This window comes from Cupressus sempervirens, chromosome 3 (genome assembly GCF_028749045.1).
Source record: "Cupressus sempervirens isolate cs-2001-9-10 chromosome 3, ASM2874904v1, whole genome shotgun sequence".
In the NCBI taxonomy this organism is placed as follows: Eukaryota; Viridiplantae; Streptophyta; class Pinopsida; order Cupressales; family Cupressaceae; genus Cupressus; species Cupressus sempervirens.
This window is the reverse complement of record NC_143120.1, coordinates 1,043,354,061-1,043,372,908: the sequence shown is the minus strand read 5'-3', so window position 1 is coordinate 1,043,372,908 and position 18,848 is coordinate 1,043,354,061. Positions and strand designations below refer to the sequence as shown.

General features: G+C 36.6%; 1 protein-coding gene across 1 annotated transcript in view; it reads left to right on the top strand.

The window, feature by feature from the left end:
• LOC149570303 (polyadenylate-binding protein RBP45-like) overlaps nt 1–14,818 on the top strand; it is an 85,898-nt gene extending 71,080 nt beyond the window's left edge. Inside the window, exon 7 of the mRNA XM_089822929.1 lies at nt 14,375–14,818. Within this exon, the coding sequence (XP_089679055.1) occupies nt 14,375–14,377 (3 nt within the window). The 3' untranslated portion in view covers nt 14,378–14,818. The remainder of the gene's footprint in view (nt 1–14,374) is intronic.
• Nucleotides 14,819–18,848: the final 4,030 nt, after the last annotated feature.

Genomic DNA, 18,848 nt, shown 5'->3' with positions numbered 1-18,848 from the left:
GTCCTGGAATAACTTAGCCGCTTGGTCCATCATTACCATTGTCATGCTTTTGTATTGAGAGATGTTAAATGCTTCTTCGATCACTTGTCCGCCAATGTTGGCCAACACTCTCTTCCCTTCATCAAAAATGATGGATTTACTAACCAGATCAAACTTGGATGCACATTCCATTACCAATTTTAGACAAAGCAAGGTAGGAGGAAAGGCCATTGCATGTACAATTCCACTTTTGTAAATCTTCTTTTCCATGGGGGATTGTCCTTCCTTTAGTCTGTCCTTTAGTTGTATCATGTTCACTGTACCGATATTGTATCGGTTATATGCCTCACTTTTGAGAAGAAGGTGGTCTTGGGCATCATGTCCTCTTTATCTTTCTTAGTATTCGTTCCCTTAGGGTTCTTGCTTGCACTAACATCTACCATCCTAAACATTTATTTCTGCCCCTTCATTCTAAGTGATATGGAGTACCCTTATCGATCTCCAACCTTCTTTCTATCGATGGATTCTAACTTATTTCTGCCTCGCCAAGTTCTATCACTACACTTATCAATCTCCAATCTTCAACCTAGGGGTGGGACTACCACTTATTTCTGCATTGCCAAATGTCTTATCATGGAGTCTACACTTATCTCTCCAACCTTCAACCTATAGATGGGATGATGAAGTGGTGGATGATGGATGCAAGAAGAACATAAGGGAAACAAAACCGAGCAAGAGCAAGGAGTGAAATCTGCTTAAGAACCACCTTCAGCTCTAAAAATGAATTGAATTTATCTTTACCAATAGCCGGGTCCTCTTTGAAGTTCGGATCAGGCCAAAAAAAAAATCAAGCCTCCTTGCAAATAATGATGCCCTAGCAAGAAATCAGAATTTTGTCTTTTTGAGGTCGCCCATGCACTTGCCACCAATTAACTTCCTCGTAGATAAAATTGCCCAACTTCAAAGGCAAAATTTGCAGCCTTTAGAGGAAATCAAACCTCTACAATAAATCACCTAGGGCAGAATTGCAGCCTTTATGGAAGAAAATCGGATTGCCAACAATGAAAATCTGCCCTCGCCAAAATCTGAAAAAAAATTGCCCAAGGAAAATTTGCTGCCTTTAGAGGAAATCAGACCTCCACAATATATCGCCTAGGGAAAGAAATTCTGATCTGCCACAAGAAATCGCCTAGGGCAGAATTGCAGCCATCATGGAAGAAAATTGGATTGCCAACAATGAAAATCTGCGCTTGCCAAAATCTAGAAAAAAAAAAGCCCAAGGAAGGAAAATTCGCTGCCTTTTAGAAAATTCGCCTAAGCATGGAAGAGGATGGAATGAATGAAGAGATAAGGGGGAGGAGCCCCTCTTATCTCCATCTAGCTGGCCGACTAGCCTTGGGAGAGACAAAACATTGAATTAGGCCACCATTCATGGTCGAAAATTAAATGCCAAGCTAAAAATTAATTTTGCCTTAGTGAGATTTGCACTTTTCATTGTTGGTTAGGACCAAAATTGCAAAACAAAATTAAGAAAGCCTTGGAGATGTTAAAAAATTTCATTTAACGATGTTTTGGTAATTAAAATATCATTTAAAATCGGATTTAGCAAGCCAAAATCTATTTTTCAATTTTAATTTACCAATCTCTTTAAATATTTTAAAAAATTTTCAAGGCAATTATAATCAATTTAATGCAAAATTTTGCAATTAAGTCCATTTCGATTTTGCAATGCATTAATTTTTTTTTAAAGATAAATCATTTTTCTAGCATTCCAAAATCAACTTTTCCAATTTAATTTCACTCTTGCAAAATTTCTTTTTTCACCGAAAAAATTCAAAATTTTCCAAAACAATTAAATCTAAAAAATTTCATTTTGAAAATGCTCAAGCCTATACAGTTATATCCAATTTTAAAAATAAATCGTCTAAGTCCCAAAATTTTGTAAATTTATCTTGCCGGGTATTGTTCTAACCATAAAAAAAAAAAGTTGTCTTTGAATTTGTTCGGCCTAAGGATAAAATTACCCGTTCCGGAAAATCAAGTTAAAACCAGGTAAAAAACAAATCTAACCATTTCTCCTAGCTCGAAGGTGTCCAAGGTGTAAAATTTTCTAAAATCGGAAATTTTTGGACAACTTCAATTTTGTTTGGCCAAGGCGATATAAAAAAAGGGGGTCCCCAAGATTTTGGGGTGATGATGTGAAAACTTCACAACAGAGAGCAGCAAGGATGCAGATAAATGCTAGAGCAGTTGTGAAGGAGCTTCAGAGAGTCTCAATCAACGATTGAATAGCAGAAAAATAGAGGTTTTACCATCAATATAGTAGGTCTGGATTCATCTGTGATGCCTGGGAGGGTTGACAGAGGTGTTACACTGCCAAAACACTTGAAAGTGGAATGTTTCAGCATTCAATCCAGTTGCAGTTGCGGATTTTATGCGAGATGCTAGTGCTCCATGCAGATATCTGTATGTGGTACATTTGTCCAGGAAATAATTGGGCTAAGAGGTTGGGGAGTCGAACATATTTTGATTGAATTAAGGAATATACAACATAATTGTTTTTCATCTATCTAAAGGGGAGGTTTATGGGATGTGAAATTGCATGGCATGCAATTTATAACAATACAGGAATGAACATGGACTGCCTTCAGTCTGTTTGATGGTGCTTTGACAAGCCAATTTCAGTGTTGCCGGAACAGATTCTCTGGAATGTAAACTATTTTGTATATGTGGCATCTCTATTATTTGCTATGGCAGATATGAATACCTTTGTAGATCCAAGAAATCACTTTAGATTGTAGCCTGAAAGCATATGCTGAAGTAGATATCATGTGATTCTCTGAACCTGCTTAATCCACATCACTTTAGATTGTAGCTTGAAAGCATATGCTGAAGTAGATATCATGTGATTCTCTGAACCTGATTAATCCACAGCTGTCTAGACACTCAACTCAAAGTAATTTTTCTTCTCAAACACAATCCCAAATTTAAGGTACATGTGATGCATCAGGAACTTAAATGTCTGCATTACAATTTCATTGTAAATTTACATATGGCCTAGAGAGTTCACAGCTTGTGAAGATGCCTAGTCCTCTCTGTTTGTGATATTCAATTTCTTGGATGCAAATAATGAAGTTTGTTTTGGCTTTTCTGAATTTTTTCTTTTTGTGTGTTTTTGACATAAAAAGCAATGGAAACAAATCATGACTGAATATTGCAATGAGAAATAACTGCAGAAGTTATATATTATCTTTATTTATGAAATGTCTAAACCTTTATACATGGATGCCTGGAAAGTTTGTATAAATCACTCTAATGCTACAGCTGGTAGAAAGCAGCCCTGTAAATGAATCATTTCTCCCAAAATGTGAAGAGTAGGCCTTTAAGATAAATGCCAATGAGTTCCTCAAGGTCTAATCCCTCCACTTTGAATTTCCTGCAATTAATCAATGCTTCCTTGACCAGAATCACCCTCCAGACAATGGCATCTTCTCTGCTGCAGATAATGGCTGAAAAAATCAAGCCGTACGACCTTGGATGGTGAGCCAATAATCATTAAAATGTTGTAACAGATCCTTTTTGTGTCAGGATCTTCAATCTGATTGGAAACTTATAAATTCTTTCTTGTATGTGCACAAACTTGACTCCCGGATTAAGTCAACAAATAAGCAATCTTCAGCTGATTATCTCACAACCTTAGCTGATACAATGAAGAAGCTATGCTCTCCAATGCCAAAATGCTCTGAAATTGCAGAAACCTTCGTCCTTATTCTCCAATGCTCAATGAAATGATTTTGTCAAATGCCAAGATAATGCCTTCAATTTTCCTTTTGAAGTCTTTATATTTCCTCATGAAGTTGAATTCCCCCCTAAAAATATACTAATAACATTAAAATAAATGCTATTTCATTAAGACTTGGGGAAAACATTTAATATTTCATTAAAATTGGCATTCAGAGTTGACTCATAAAAATGACCCCTTTGTAATGACGAATTGACCCTCAAGTTATAATATTTAGTTCTATTATCACCCGTTAATAAATAAATATCATTTAGGTAAATTAAACATTATAACTTCTCCTCTAATATTCTTTATTTCCCAACTCTGTCTGAACCAGGGGTTTATCCGCACTGAACATTTGACTGCCTTACTAAAAATAGTAAGGGCCCCTCTCAACTATATCTTCAGTTACTATAAATGGTAAATTTGAGAAACTGAGCCCTGAAATCCATACAAATGCCAAGTCTGAAACTATTGAGCTCCGGAGTAGAATAATAACCCATTCTGACCAGGTCTCTGCCTTGGTGGACCCTCTATTCAACCCCATTAGCCTATGAGGGCCAAATGATAGGTTAATCCTGTGGAATCACTGACGTCTAACTAGGAGGGAACATTACAGTTTGCTCTCCCTGAAATTGCTTGTCCCTAAGCAATCTCAACTCTTGTTGGTGCAAGATGTCCTCACTCACCGAAGTGGTGTCCTCTAGCGACAAATCCTTCCACTCAATTAGATATTCCCTGATGACCCTCCGTAATTGTCTCTCTTTGAATCCAATATGGCCTTTGGTACTAAAATCAATTTACCCTCATCATCCAGGAATGGTTAAGTTGCAAAAGGAACAACATTATGTCCTAACGTCTTGTTGAGGCGTGATACATGAAAGACATTATGAACTCTGCTGCCTGCCGCTGACTTTAACTTATAAGCCACCTCACCTACTTGTCTAACAACCTTGAAAGGACCATAGCAATGTGGCTTGAGTTTGTCTGCACCTCTCTTTCTGAGAATGGACATGTGATAAGGCTGTAGCATCAAACAAACCATATCCCGTACCTCAAAGGATCGTTGAACTCTCTTTTGATCTACATATTGTTTCTGTTGAGTATGTGCCTTATGAATATTCTCCTTGAGGGCTCTCATGATGTCCTGGTTCCTCCTGCAAAATATTTCCAGCACTAGGCCCTCTACTGTCAGTTAGCATTAAATCAAGAAATCTAGGTGCCTCATATCTATACAAAGCGATGAATGATGTCATCTAAATCATCATGTGATGAGATGTATTATAACAATACTTACAGAGATTAATCCATTTCACCCAAGCCTTTTGCTGTCCAACTATATAATTCCTTAGGTATCCTTCCACCTTTTTATTTACAATCTCTGTTTGACCATTTGTCTGTGGGTGGTAAGTGGCACTCAGAGTAAGCTTGGTCCCTCAATGTATGAATAATTCCTGCTAGAAGTGAGTCATGAACCGACTATCTGTTGTTGACAATACTCTGAGGTAAGCAATGTCGTCTGAATACCTCATGGAAGGACAACTCTGCAACTTGTGCAGCTGTATATGTAGTTGTGATCGCAAAGAAGTTTCCATACATTGTGAGCTGGTCGACAACAACATATATCCAATCTCTGCCTTTGACAAGCCCGCAATTAAATCCATAGATAAAAATTCCCACTTTTTATCAGGGATGGGATTCTGAAGTAACCCTGTCGGATTAGTATGCTTTTGTTTACTCTGTTGCAAACAAGACACTCCCTTACATACCAAAGATCATCTGATTTAAGACTCTTCAAAGTGAAATGTTGTACCTTTTTGTAAGTTTTAAACTACCTAGGATGTCCTGCCATGGGCACATCATGAAAGGTCCTCGACAGTGCTATTCATCTCTATCCTGGGGTCAAGAAAATTCTTTCCTTGTAAATGATATGATCATTTACAATTGTATACATGTTACCTGAACTAAACCTTCAACTTCCTGAAGCTCAAGTGTCTTTGGCGTATTCTGCCAGAATTAGATGTCTCCAATCTCTGTAATCTCCACCATGGAGCTCAACTGTGGTTGGCAAGATAAGGCATCAACAACAACATTATGTGCCCTTTTGACATAAACAATGTCAAAGTCAAACATCTGCAGCTTACTAACCCATTTCAGCGGACGATCACTGAGATCTTGCTGCTCTGGTAAATCTCTCAAGTTGATATGGTTGGTTTTAATGCTAAATTTCCTGCCAACAAGGTACTGCCTGAACTTTGGCAAAGCATGCATGATGGCTTTTCCTTGTCATAAACACCGAAGCTCCTCTCTTTCCAACTTTCAAAACCAATAGCATGATCCTGCATAAGCACCGCACCAATGCCCTTGCCCGAGGCATCACACTATAGCTCAAAAGGCTTACTGAAATCAGGTAGGGCGAGATCTGGACAAGTAGTCATCAAGTGTTTGAATTTTTCTAAACACCCTTGTGCCTCAGGAGTCCAAACAAACGCCCCTTTTTCATCATATCTGTAAGTGATGTTGCATGTCGTGAATAACCATTGACAAATCTGCGGTAAAAACTACACAACCCCAAGAATCTGTGGAGCCAAGTGAGGTTCTGTAGAGCAGGCCAGTCTATAATTGCAGGGATCTTATCAGGATCCATCCGCACACCCTCTGTGCTGATAATGTGGCCAAATACAACAACTCTATCATACCCAAGTTACATTTCTATTCCTTAGCATGCAAAGATTCTCTATTAAGAATTCCCAACACTGTATCCAAAAGGCCAAGATGCTCCTCCCATGTTCTACTGTTTACCAAGATGTCATCGAAAAAGACAAGTACAACTTTTCTCAATTGATGTTGAAAAACCCTGATCATTGTAGCTTGAAATGTAGCAGGAGCATTGGTTAGCCCAAAGGGCATAATCACAAACTCAAAATGTCCACAATGGTGTACCTAAATGCTGTTGTCTCTATGTTCTGCTCTCAAACTGGGATTTGATGATACCCTGATCTTGAGTCTATCTTTGAAAAGAAGCAAGCATCATGAAACTCATTAATCAGCTTGTCTATCTGAGGGATGGGGTATCAATATTTAATTGTTCTCTTATTTGAGACCCTGTAGTTAATGTACATCCGAAGGGTTCCATCCTTTTCCTTCACCAAAACTACATATGAAGCAAAAGGAGATTTGTTGGGCCTAATCTGCCCCATAGCAAGCAACTCCTTTATTGTCTTTTCGATTTCATCATTCAGCCGCATTGGGTGCCTGTATGGAGTGATCATCATGGGCTCAGTGCCCTGTTCCATGTTTAATCCTCAACTCTTGTATATCTAGGTGATAATCTGGTTTTTGCTGCCCCTCCTGTGATGGCATCAACATGCACACTGCTGCCCACTGAACCATGTTGTGGCACATGTCTTTCCATCCTCCTAAATGATATCATTTGGAAATTGCTGAATCTGATGGTCCAACACATGAGACTTCCCATCCACTTTAAATCAGTTTTCTGGTCAGTAAACTCCCCTATATCATGAAGCCAACTCATTCCCGAGACCACATCAGTGTAGCCAATAGTCACAACATAGAAGTCTTCCTTAAATTCATTATTATTTACACACAAAGGTAGTCCTGAAATTATCCTGTTCCACTCAAGAGTGTAACCATCTGCAACTTTCACCTTTATACCTTCAAATTCCTCAGTCTAAATTCCATACCTCTCAACCAGTCTAGCGTCAATGAAATTATGTGTGGAACCTATATCCAATAAAGTGATAACCTTTTGACCAACTAACACCCCACACATCCTGATTGAGCCTTCCTGCCCGACTTTTCCAACTTCCCAGATGCGTCTTCAAACCCTTCTGGTTCGGGTTCCTCAGGATCAGTTTGCTGATCTGAATTTTCAAATTTGGAATCCTCTTAAAATGCTTACATAACTTGGTTTGCTTTGCCCTTAGGCTTCAATGGACAATCATTATTTACATCATAGGGGCTTGCATAGAAACTCAACTTTTTCATATGCAAATCATTGAGTCATTCAAAGTCAAATGGTGCAACAAATATCCTTTTTGGATCTCACTTAAAATCTGGTTTTTCTTTATTTCTTAGGAAAAAACTTGCTGAAGAGGATCCCTTAGATGAGAATTTATTGCGAGGGGCTGCAAGTTCCATACTTAGCTTTCTTTGTTGCCTCTTGCAGTGATAATGGTACAAAAGCTTGTATACATCCTTTTAAAGGTTCCAATAAGCCCTTAATGAACAACAAAACTAATCTCTGCTTGGAAACATCAGAAACCATGACTGATAGCCTCTGAAACTCCCCAATGTAACTCTCTAGATTTCCAACCTGTTAACTTTAAACTGAGTTAGCTCTCTAAATATGACTTTGTGTGCATATCAAAGTGCATTATTAGTCTATCAACAAACTCCTGATATGAGGTAACCATGCTACTCTGCAATGTAACCATTCCATAATGTTACCAAGCACGAGCCACTCCATCTAAGTGCAATGTATCAAATTTAATTGCATCCCTCTCAGTCATAGGCAGTAAGTTAATGTATGTGTCCATTGTATGTATCTGAGACAGTGTTGTGACCTTCTCACTACCATCAAACAGTGGTAAAGTGATTTTGTTGGTAGCATATTCAAGGCTCCTATTCTAAGTCCAGTCTTTTGTCCTATCTTGCTCTGTGGTACTCTTTTTTCTGGCTCATAAGTCAGTCAAAATTCAATTGCTCCTTTACATCCAGAGGAAGTGAACTCCACTCATCATGCACTATCATAACATTATCACCAAAAGCAGCACCATCCTCTTCCTTAATGCCGCCTTCTGGTTCATTTCATAAGAAGGTAGGCTGGGTAGGCCGATCAATGGTGCATGTAGGCGCCCTAGAGCCCTGGAATCCCAACCACACTTATTTTATCCTTTTGCTCATGATTTTGTCTTCTAGGATTAGCCCACTACTGTATGGCAGTGGTGAGCTGCTGTAATGTATCTGCTTCTAGCTGCTGTCCATCCTGTAAGCCTCTCAAAGTTTCTCTTACTTTTCTAGCTTCATCCCATGGCGGCCGATCAATGGTGCGTGTAGGTGCTCTATGAGCCCTGGAATCCCAACCACACTTCTGTTATCCTTTTGCTCATGATTTTATCTTCCTTCTAGGTTTAGTCAACTGCTGTATGGCAGTGGTGAGCTGCTGTAATTTATCTGCTTCTCACTGCTGTCCGTCCTGTAAACCTCTCAAAGTTTCTCTTACTTTTCTAGTTTGATCCCATGGCGGACTATTTTCACTTCTCTCGACCATCCCTGCAACCTGTCCGGAATTTCCAGAAGATGACTCCTGATGAGTCCTAACCAAATCTGATACTGTCTTCCCTTCAAGTACCTGCGGTGGATGCCAAGTTTTCCTGTGTTCTCTCCAGTGATGCCTTCTTTCCCTGTCACTTGGTTGCATTGACAATCTGATTTAAATTTAAAAGATGGCAGGAAACTGCTCTGATACCACTGTGAAGATCCCCAGTACTCTCTGTTTGTAATATTCAATTTCTTGGATGCAAATTTTGGCATTTCTGAATTTTTGATTTTTTTGGTGTGCCTGGGTTCGAACATCAGAGACACAAGTTCGAAGTGGGGGGCACATTTTGGAATCCTGACCGAACCACTGGCGAACTGTACTGAATCCAGACCTTATTCTGAGGGGGTTTAGCCATTTAGGCAAACCAGGGTAACTAAGATAAAAAACAATGCAAAGAAATCATGGAATAGTGAAACTGAATATTAACAATGAGAAATAACTGCAGAAGTTATATATCATCTTTATTTATGAATTTCTAAACCTTCACACACATGCAAACCCAAAAAGCTTGTATAAATAACTTTAATGCTACTGCTGGTAAAATGCAGCCCTGTAAATGAATTGTTTCTCCCAAAATATAAAGATTAGGTCTTCAAGATAGATGCAAACGAGCTCATCAAGGTCTAATGGCTCCACTTCGAATTTTCTGCAATTTACTGATGCTTCCTTGACCAGAATCGCCCTCCAGACAATGTTTGTTTCCTTAGCTGCAGATAATGGCTGTAAAAAGAAAGCCGTACAACCTTGGATGGTGAGCAATAAGCATAAAAATGCTGTACTAGATCCTCTTTCTGTCAGACCCTTTAACCTGATTTGAAACTTATAAACTCTTTCTTGTATGTGCTCGAACTTGACTCCTGGATGAAGCCAACAGTTTAGCAATCTTTAGCTGATATCTCTCAACCTCAAAGAGCTGATAAATGAAGAAGCTATGCTGTCCAATGTCAAAAAGATCTGAAATTGCGGAAACACTCATCCCTGTTCTACAATGCTCAATGAAATGAGTTTGAAAATGCCAAGAGAATGCATTCGATTTTCCTTTGGAAAGCTGTATATTCTTCATAATGTCGAATTCTCCCCACCAAAAACATATTAATAATGTTAAAATAAATGTTATTTCATTAAGACTCGGGGAAAACATTTAATATTTCATTAAAATTGGTATTCATAGTTAATTCCTCAAATGGCCCCTTTTTAATGATGAATTGACCCTCATGTTATAACATTAAGTTGTATTATCACCTTGTAATAAATAAATATCATTTAGGCCAATTAAAAATTATAACTTCTCCAATATTCATTATATCCCAATTCCATCTGAACCAGGGGCTTAACCACTGCATCCACTGTAACATTTGACTTCCTTACTAAAAATAGTAAGAGTCCCTCTCAACCATCCTTGTAATAAATAAATATCATTTAGGCCAATTAAAAATTATAACTTCTCCAATATTCATTATATCCCAATTCCATCTGAACCAGGGGCTTAACCACTGCATCCACTGTAACATTTGACTTCCTTACTAAAAATAGTAAGAGTCCCTCTGAACCATCTCTTGACTTTCTATAAATAGTAAGTATGAGAAATGGAGCCCTGATATTCATACAAATGCGGAGTCTGAATCTACTGAGCTCTGGACTATAATAGTAAGTTAATAACCCATTCCCTGACTAGGTCTCTGCCTCAATGGACCCTCTATCCACCCCATTAGCATAGGAGGGTCAAATGATAGGCTAATCCTGCGAATCACTGATGTCTAACCTTAGTTACCGATTCTCTGCTGAAATGGACGGATGCTGGTTCTGATGAGTTTGGATGCTTGGGTGCGTTAGGATGCTGCTCGGATTCTCTCTAAAAGCGCATCTTGGGACTGTGGGTTCTTGGTGGATGCACTGCAGCGCATCCAACAAGAATCCACAGGTCCAGGGTGTGCTTCCTAGGAGAATCCAGGAAGTGTGCGGGCCCATCTAGAAAGCACCCGCAGCCAAAATGCCTTTTAGATGTCAATTTTAGCATGTATTAATTGATGATGATGAGAATGTGGATTTTTTTGAGAATCCTTATGATTCTGAATGACTGAATTTGATTAGTGAATTTGAAGTTGAACTATCAATGGTGAAGCATCATGCTATGGAATGGTTTATTTTTTGTATATTTCTTGCATTTCTTTGCATATATAAACTTTAGTACATATATATTATTATTATTACACACACACACACACACACACACACACACACGAATGCACCCAAACGCATCCAAAATCCCCCCAAAAAAAATTCTGCGCATCAGCAGCCCGCACTCGCATCAGCATCAGAATCAGCATCGGTAACTTAGTGTCTAACTATGAGGGGACATCGCACAACCCTGTTCTTTAATAATTATATCATTCGAATCACTGATGTCTAACTGTCAGGGGACATCACACAACCATATTCTTTTATAATTATCATTTTAATACAACAGGGTAGCAATGAACTATCAATTCCCCCGTGATGAAAAATAATAGAGAGAAATGGAAGCTGATTAACATGATATTTTGATGTCATATGGTAGTTATTACTATTGTTCGATTTATGTACTTGTTAAATGTGTGCACTGGTAATGAAAACAATGGAAAATGAAAAATCTAAAATGTGTACACTATAATTATAATATGGTTCTACTACGAATGAATAATTCAAATATTCATAATCTGTCACAATTTTTTTTTTCTTAATTGCCATTGGCTGTTGTGTTTTAGTAAAACACTTTATTAGAAGATTGTAATGTTTCTTTAATAGTCATCTTAGTTAGCCTATAGTTTATTAAATAGTTTCTATTTTCGTCTTTAGTTCATGATTTTTCCTTCTAGAAATATCGTCTGTGTAAATCTATATAAGGAGCTTCCATCTACTTTATTTAATACAACTACACCATCGATTTACCATAAAATGGTATCAGAGCTGGTTGATGTGATTTAATAAAATTTGGCGAATTTTTTAAGAAAAAGAAAAATTTGAGCCTCTTTTGTTTTGAAACTTTTTCCAGAAATGATTTATGAAATAAAAATTGTTGGAAGTATTTTATGAAAATTTTGTGGTTTGTTTTCGAAGATTATCGCAAGCTAAGTTAACAGTTTTGATTGTGTGATTTCTTGGTTTTGGCAAAAGTCCGATTTTCAGAGGTTACGGTTCTTGCATGTGCTATTTTACCATGCAAAGTCTTGTTTTTTGCTGCATGACATATTTTTGAAGAGTTTTTCATAATTTTTTCCCCTTCAAAAATTATTTGATGGGTTTTCATAAATTTTTCTCTCAAAAAATTTCTGATTCTGTAATTTGCAAAGCTGCATGGTTCCTTAGTGGGTTTATATTTTTTTAAGATATATGCTGGGTTTTGCCTTTCTTCCTTGCATACGAAGCTTTGTATTCTCTAATCCGTGACTCAAATTATGTTGTCTGGTCTTAATCAATTTTTTCGCTTCAAACATCGTGTTTGGTTTTTCCAAATTTTCTCCTTATAAATGGTGGCTTTTTGCAATTTGTTTTGGGGCATTATGCTCATCTACAAAGCTTAGAGGGGTTTTTCCCTCAAAATCATGCTAGCTGTTCTTAGTGTTTGTCCCTGTCTACAAGGAAGAGCAGCTGCATTATCCAACATTAGATTGAATGTTTTGTAATGATTTCTAGTCAAATGTTTTGTCGATTTTGGGAGGATTAGTGGCAGACTCATCTCAGTGGTAGAGTCAGTGGCAGGGTCTTCTCTCTTGTTGCAAGGCATTTTGAAGAAGGGGACACCCTTCTGTGTTTTTTTCTTTATGAATTTTGGCTGAGGTTATTAACATTTTGCAGATTCAGGGAGGGTCTTAGCAGCAGCAGAATGTTTTGCAGGATTTGTGACCAAAAAACAACAGTTAGACAATGGCCATTAAAGGTAGACAATGGCCATTAAAGGAGGGTATTAGACAATTGTAATGTTTCTTTAATGGTTACCTCTAGTTTATTAGGTGGTTTATATTTTCGTCCTGCCATGATTGTTTCTTGTAGAAACATGGAATTTGTAAGTTTATAGGAGCTTTCATCTCCTTTGTTTAATACTACAACAACAACATCAATTTACCATAACAGACTCCTGCCACTACTGTCCCGGAAACTCTTCCCTGCTGTCCCAAGTCCCAGAAACACTGTGGAACACAAGCATAAGAGATACCAACTAAAACTATTAAATTACAGTAGTAGTGAGGAACTAAAGAGGGCAAGGGTTCCAGAATATAAACCATAGAGAACCCCCTCACATTGGAATATTCACAATTTGATTACTTGTCAAAGCTTGACAGATTTACAATTAATTAAAATCTGGAAAGTAGTATAAAATCATAGATATCCCAAATACATCTTATCTAAATAATGCTGAGTGAGTTATTTTATTCTAGTTTAGAACTGTTTAACATTTTAAGAATTATTTTAGTTTTATTGCCTTAGCTATTCTATTTACTTGGGAGTTATTTTGTAGTTAATAGTTTTATTTTGTAAGAATACGTTGGCCGTGTTCTAGGGTCATGACATGATGCTCTGTGCCTTGATGCCTCTGTAGAATGCTTCTTGGTGTAACTACTTTGGGTAAATGCTTACTGATTGCAAGTTTTAACCTTTACAATTGATATAACTGAAAACTTGAGGACCCCATGTACATACAAAATGACAACTTAATGTTATTTTATCATCCATGTTAGCAGCTACAGCCTGCCCTTTTAATGTGATTTTTTCCCTTTTATATTCTTGCCATATATCTTGTTTGTATTGGTTTGACAATTGTCCTTCTTGTATATTCTTGCCTTACATATCTTGTTTGTATTGCTTTGGTAGATCCTATTGTAGTTGTTGCATGATCTTATTTGCTCTTTGGTATAGAGTTTCAGTTCGTTCATGTGCTGAGTTAAAAGCTAACTTTCAATCTTCTTACTGGCAATTCTTTTTGGGTCAGTGTTGATTGTGGAGTTTGCAAACCTATTTTTCTGGAACTTGAAATTATGCTCTATTATTGTTCATACAATTATTTGTGTACCTCTAGCTTCATTTTCAGGAGGCACAATATATTCTCATATAGCAACAAATTTAATTGTGCAGTTGATTTGTGCCATCAGTTTAGTGCCATTATACAAGTTGAAATAAAATGTGGACATCAAATACATTTCTTTGTTTACTTTCCATGTTACTTGTGACATTGACTATGCATCATGATTTGTCAGGCACTTCGACACTGATCTAGATGTGCTTTTTATCTGCAGTGAAATATGCCTCTATTAGGTGTTTCCAGGAAGGTGGTGTTCTGTTGCCGATTGCCAAGTTACATGAGCGCCAAATTTTATATTGAGTCTAGAAGACTTAGATGCAATTAGCTTTCTTTGTCATAAGGCTTAAATTTTTTCAATATCTCTGGTTTTTATGATAGTTTGGTTAAATGCCATTGATTAGTGTAAAAAATTGGCAGTGCAAGTGTGAGATTAGAAAATGATTCTAGCGAAATGGAAGATAAAACCACTGCCTACTACCATAGTGGGACTGAGATGATAATTTATGATTACATGAAAGGATTGCTGCTTATTCATCAAGAAAATATAACTTGTAATGTGTCATCAAAATTCAGACGACATATATGTTCATATGGTGTTGTCATGTTGACAGTGGCAGTTTTTGTGGGTAGCTGAATATGGTAATATCTGTTTCATTTACATCAGTAGTTCATGAGTATATTTGTATCATATTTTAGATAGCATGAAGATGGTAGTATATGCTTAATTTATGTATTGCAGCACCGAAGATCTATAGCTTCTGTTTAGTTCTGTCAACTGATTGAATCCCACATTGTATTGACAATTTGACATGCTAAGGAAGATCTATTTTAAGCTTGCTCCATTTAGAATTTTTGCAGTAGGGAAACATGATCTTATTGACAGACCAAAGGCTTCCATTGTAGTTATTGAATTGCTATAGGTTTCTTAATAGCATGGTATACATAAATTGCTATGTTCGTATTATGCGCTTGGGGTCAAACAGTTACATGTACCATAGTTGAAATCTGGTTATATAATGTAGACTGAGCTATTTTGTTTACTTTCGATTTATATTATGTAGAGTGAATTCTCATTTTGTTAATATTTGTTAATTCTTTCTAATCAATAAAATCTAAGAATCATTTATAATGGAGCCATCTCACAATCTACTGGACTTCAAATTTAACAACGTTGATTTATTGACTGTTTTTATGGCCTAACATGTATATTTTTAACAAGTATAGATTGGAAGATAAATATGTGGACTAACATAGTCAAAACTAATGTTTATTTATTTAGTCTTCAATTTTCACTGAAAGATAATTAATCATTATTATGATTAGTTGTTGTTGGCAGTCAGTTATATCCAGTTAGGAAGTGGTATTAAATTTAGTTCTCCGAAGATTATGTACAAGTAAACCTTCTGTCCTCATAATCAAATGAAGGTTTCGTTTTTGGGAGTGTTTACTTTGATCTTGAGTTGATGATCTGTAGATCACCTCGTTTTGTTTCTTGTACCCTCAATCGGTATTAGAGAGCCCAGTAAAAGAGATCAGTATGTTTGCAGAGGTGTTTTAGGAGAACACAGATTGGGAGAGAAGTTTTTAGTTGGTCGAACGTTTGCTGGATTGTAGTTTAAAAGGTAATTGCATTCAGGAAAGAGTTAGTTTTTCCCTTTACTTTTTTACTTTTTTAATTTTTAATTTTCTGATGTTGGAGGTTGTAAGTTTTTGGTCAAGCATATTTTAAACAAGATGATTATTGGCAAATGAAGAGTGTGGATGGGAGATCGTTAAAAAAACGAGTGCGCCTTTGTGGAGTAGTATTCTTGTGTGAATTAATGTGGGGGTCCTGTTGCTAAACATTTTATTTTATTTATTTGCGATGACAACTATTGCTGGTATATTAGGGCTATTAATTCTTATTTTTGATGGAATAGATTTAGCTTACTGGAGTAAAAGAATATAGACTTATTGAGATCTAAAGATATGTGGGACGTTGTTATTATTATGAGGTGTGAAAAATGTTAAAATGTAAATGCATTGAATAGTCAACCGATTTCTATTTATAAGCAATGTGGACCCAAAAAAACCATGAAGCTTTATTTCTATTTCAAAGTGCACTAAGGCACGTTTTCCTATAATTAGTGGTGCTGCATATTTTAAAGAGGAATGAAATATTTTTTTGCAAATGCATATCAAAGTGCTCATACAACTAAATTGCAAGAATTGGGGATTTTTTTTTGATATGTTAAAATGAGTCAAATTAGATCAGTTAACGAGCTTAATAAAAGTTGAAGGGATGATAACTCGGATCAGAATTTTAGGAGATGATGTAAGCAATCAACATGTAATCTAGGGAAAAAAAATATAGCTCCTTCACACTAAGTTCTAATAGTACAATTAAATTAGTCCATTGTAAAAATTGGCTTTGTGACCAAGTGGATATATGAAAAGTGTAAACATGAAAATAAAAACAAGCAAATGTGGGTTTTTGGCATTTGAGCATAGGCGTTGGGCTCCCCTTCCATAGATGAGCAAATTTAGGATGGGAAGTGGTCAAATGTAGAATAATCGAATGGGAATAAAGGAGGCATTTTAGTAAGGAGGAAGTTGGAAAAATCAAAGGTAGGGCATCTAGAATCTGGTTTGTTCTAATAACATCAAAGATCCTTGTCTTTGCATTTGGCTAATCGAATTTCACTAGGTATGATGAACCCTCATCCTCTTCTTGTCACAAACAACTCAATTCAAGGCCACTTCCCTTTGTTAGCAATTTCTTCCAATTATTATGAAATAGTGTGGAAGGTTCCCTAAAACCAATCCCTGAAGTCATGAATCATGATTATGCATACTATCAACCCTACGGGGAAGAATGACCTCTAGGCTCGTCATTGCATTAGATTTGCTAATAATTTTGGGAGAAGGGTCTTTTCAACTATCTGGAGGTGTCAAATTCACAATGCAATGCAATCTAACACACGGGCCCTAAATATTCATCATACCCTCAAAAGAATTCCAATTCCACATTCTGGATACAGGTCAATATTTATAATAAATACATAGATGAGATCCTATGGTTTATTCACCCAATGATTTGGAGCTGGCACACTTTAGAAGAAATTGCAAGAGTAGTTTCAAGGTGCCTATAAGGGCGAGATAGGTACCATAATCCTATATGAGGATTTTCTAATTATTGATTGTTTAAATGTAACCATTAAAAGTGAAATTCCTATTTGGTAAAAGTCTCCAATATAGAGGGCATACTTTCAAGTTTCTTGAATGGTATCATACTTTTGATCCTTGCAAAATGTGGAAGTTTAAAGTCAATAGGTCAATTAATGTAACATAGCAATAGAATCGATGCATAACATAATATTAGAGGAAATAGGTAATCAACTTGGTGAATTCAAAGTGGTGAAGGATGATATCTTATTGTACTTTGATATTATCATAAGTGAAAATTGATTTTAGCATAAAATCCTTCTACCAATTGATCTTAGGACAAAAACAACGACATATAATTAGAGCAACATTTTGCCACAATGTTGAGCATAACAAGAACAATATTAAGACCCTAAGGTATATGCAAAGAATTTTAAGAAACTTATAAATACAAGAACTTAGAGGTGGAAACTTAGAAATACACAAACATACACCATTTGATAGTATCATATGATACTAAGTATTTATCAAGATCCAAGATATTTCATATGTCAATTAAATAGCTCAAGCTTGAAATTAAAACTTCATCGGCACAAATATTCATGTTCTAGACTTCATGTCCAAACTATAAAATAAAAAACATAGTTCATGATTTGATGTTGACTAATCATAATGATCAAGATTCTAAAAAAAATCTAGATCCTCATCTCCAACCACTGCAAGGTCGATATAGTTCGAACAAAAAATGGTTCCACTTGCGCTAGATGCACCATGGGTCATGGACCTATCACTACCACCATCCTTCATTATAGTAAGATCATGAAGTGTTGCATCCAAGTTTATACACTTAGGGAGTACATCCCAAAGTTTGGCTGCCCCATCTATGTATTTATCATCCTTATGCAACAAAATACACAAGTTGGTATGAATGCAGACCAAGTCCAAGTCCTCAACTTTCTTTGACCCCAAGCAGTTGTACTTCATTGAATGGATATAATAGGTTGTAGATGCTTGTATAGTTGACCACACATGTAACACCATGTGAATGCTCTCATTTGTTTTGGTCCTTAATTGCAAATGGAGTAAGCCTTGCTCCAAAAGCAAATAAACCAAGCTCTAGCCTCACCTTTTCATGCATCTCATAATCTTGGAAGATTCTTGCAAAAGCTTTGGAGCACCCTTTAGCAACCTCTTCATCAACATATGGTACAATTCTATTTGGCATAGACAATACCTCCTTGCTATAATACCTCAGAGATAAAACATATGCAAGGAGGTGCAATGGGGTACTCATCTTCTCGCAATGATGAATAATTTTTGCTTCCACTTTATTGCATAGGGCTTGACATTTTGTAGGGTTGCTCTCATGTGCTTGTATTGAATATTTTACCTTCTCAGCTATGGTGTCCATGCCATCATACACATCTCTCGAGAAAGGTGTATCTGTATCGACAAAGTGAAACATAGTCATGATGGGCTCAGTGATATCCAATACATATTGCACAAAAACCCACCAATGTTCATCTAAGATAATACCCCAAATC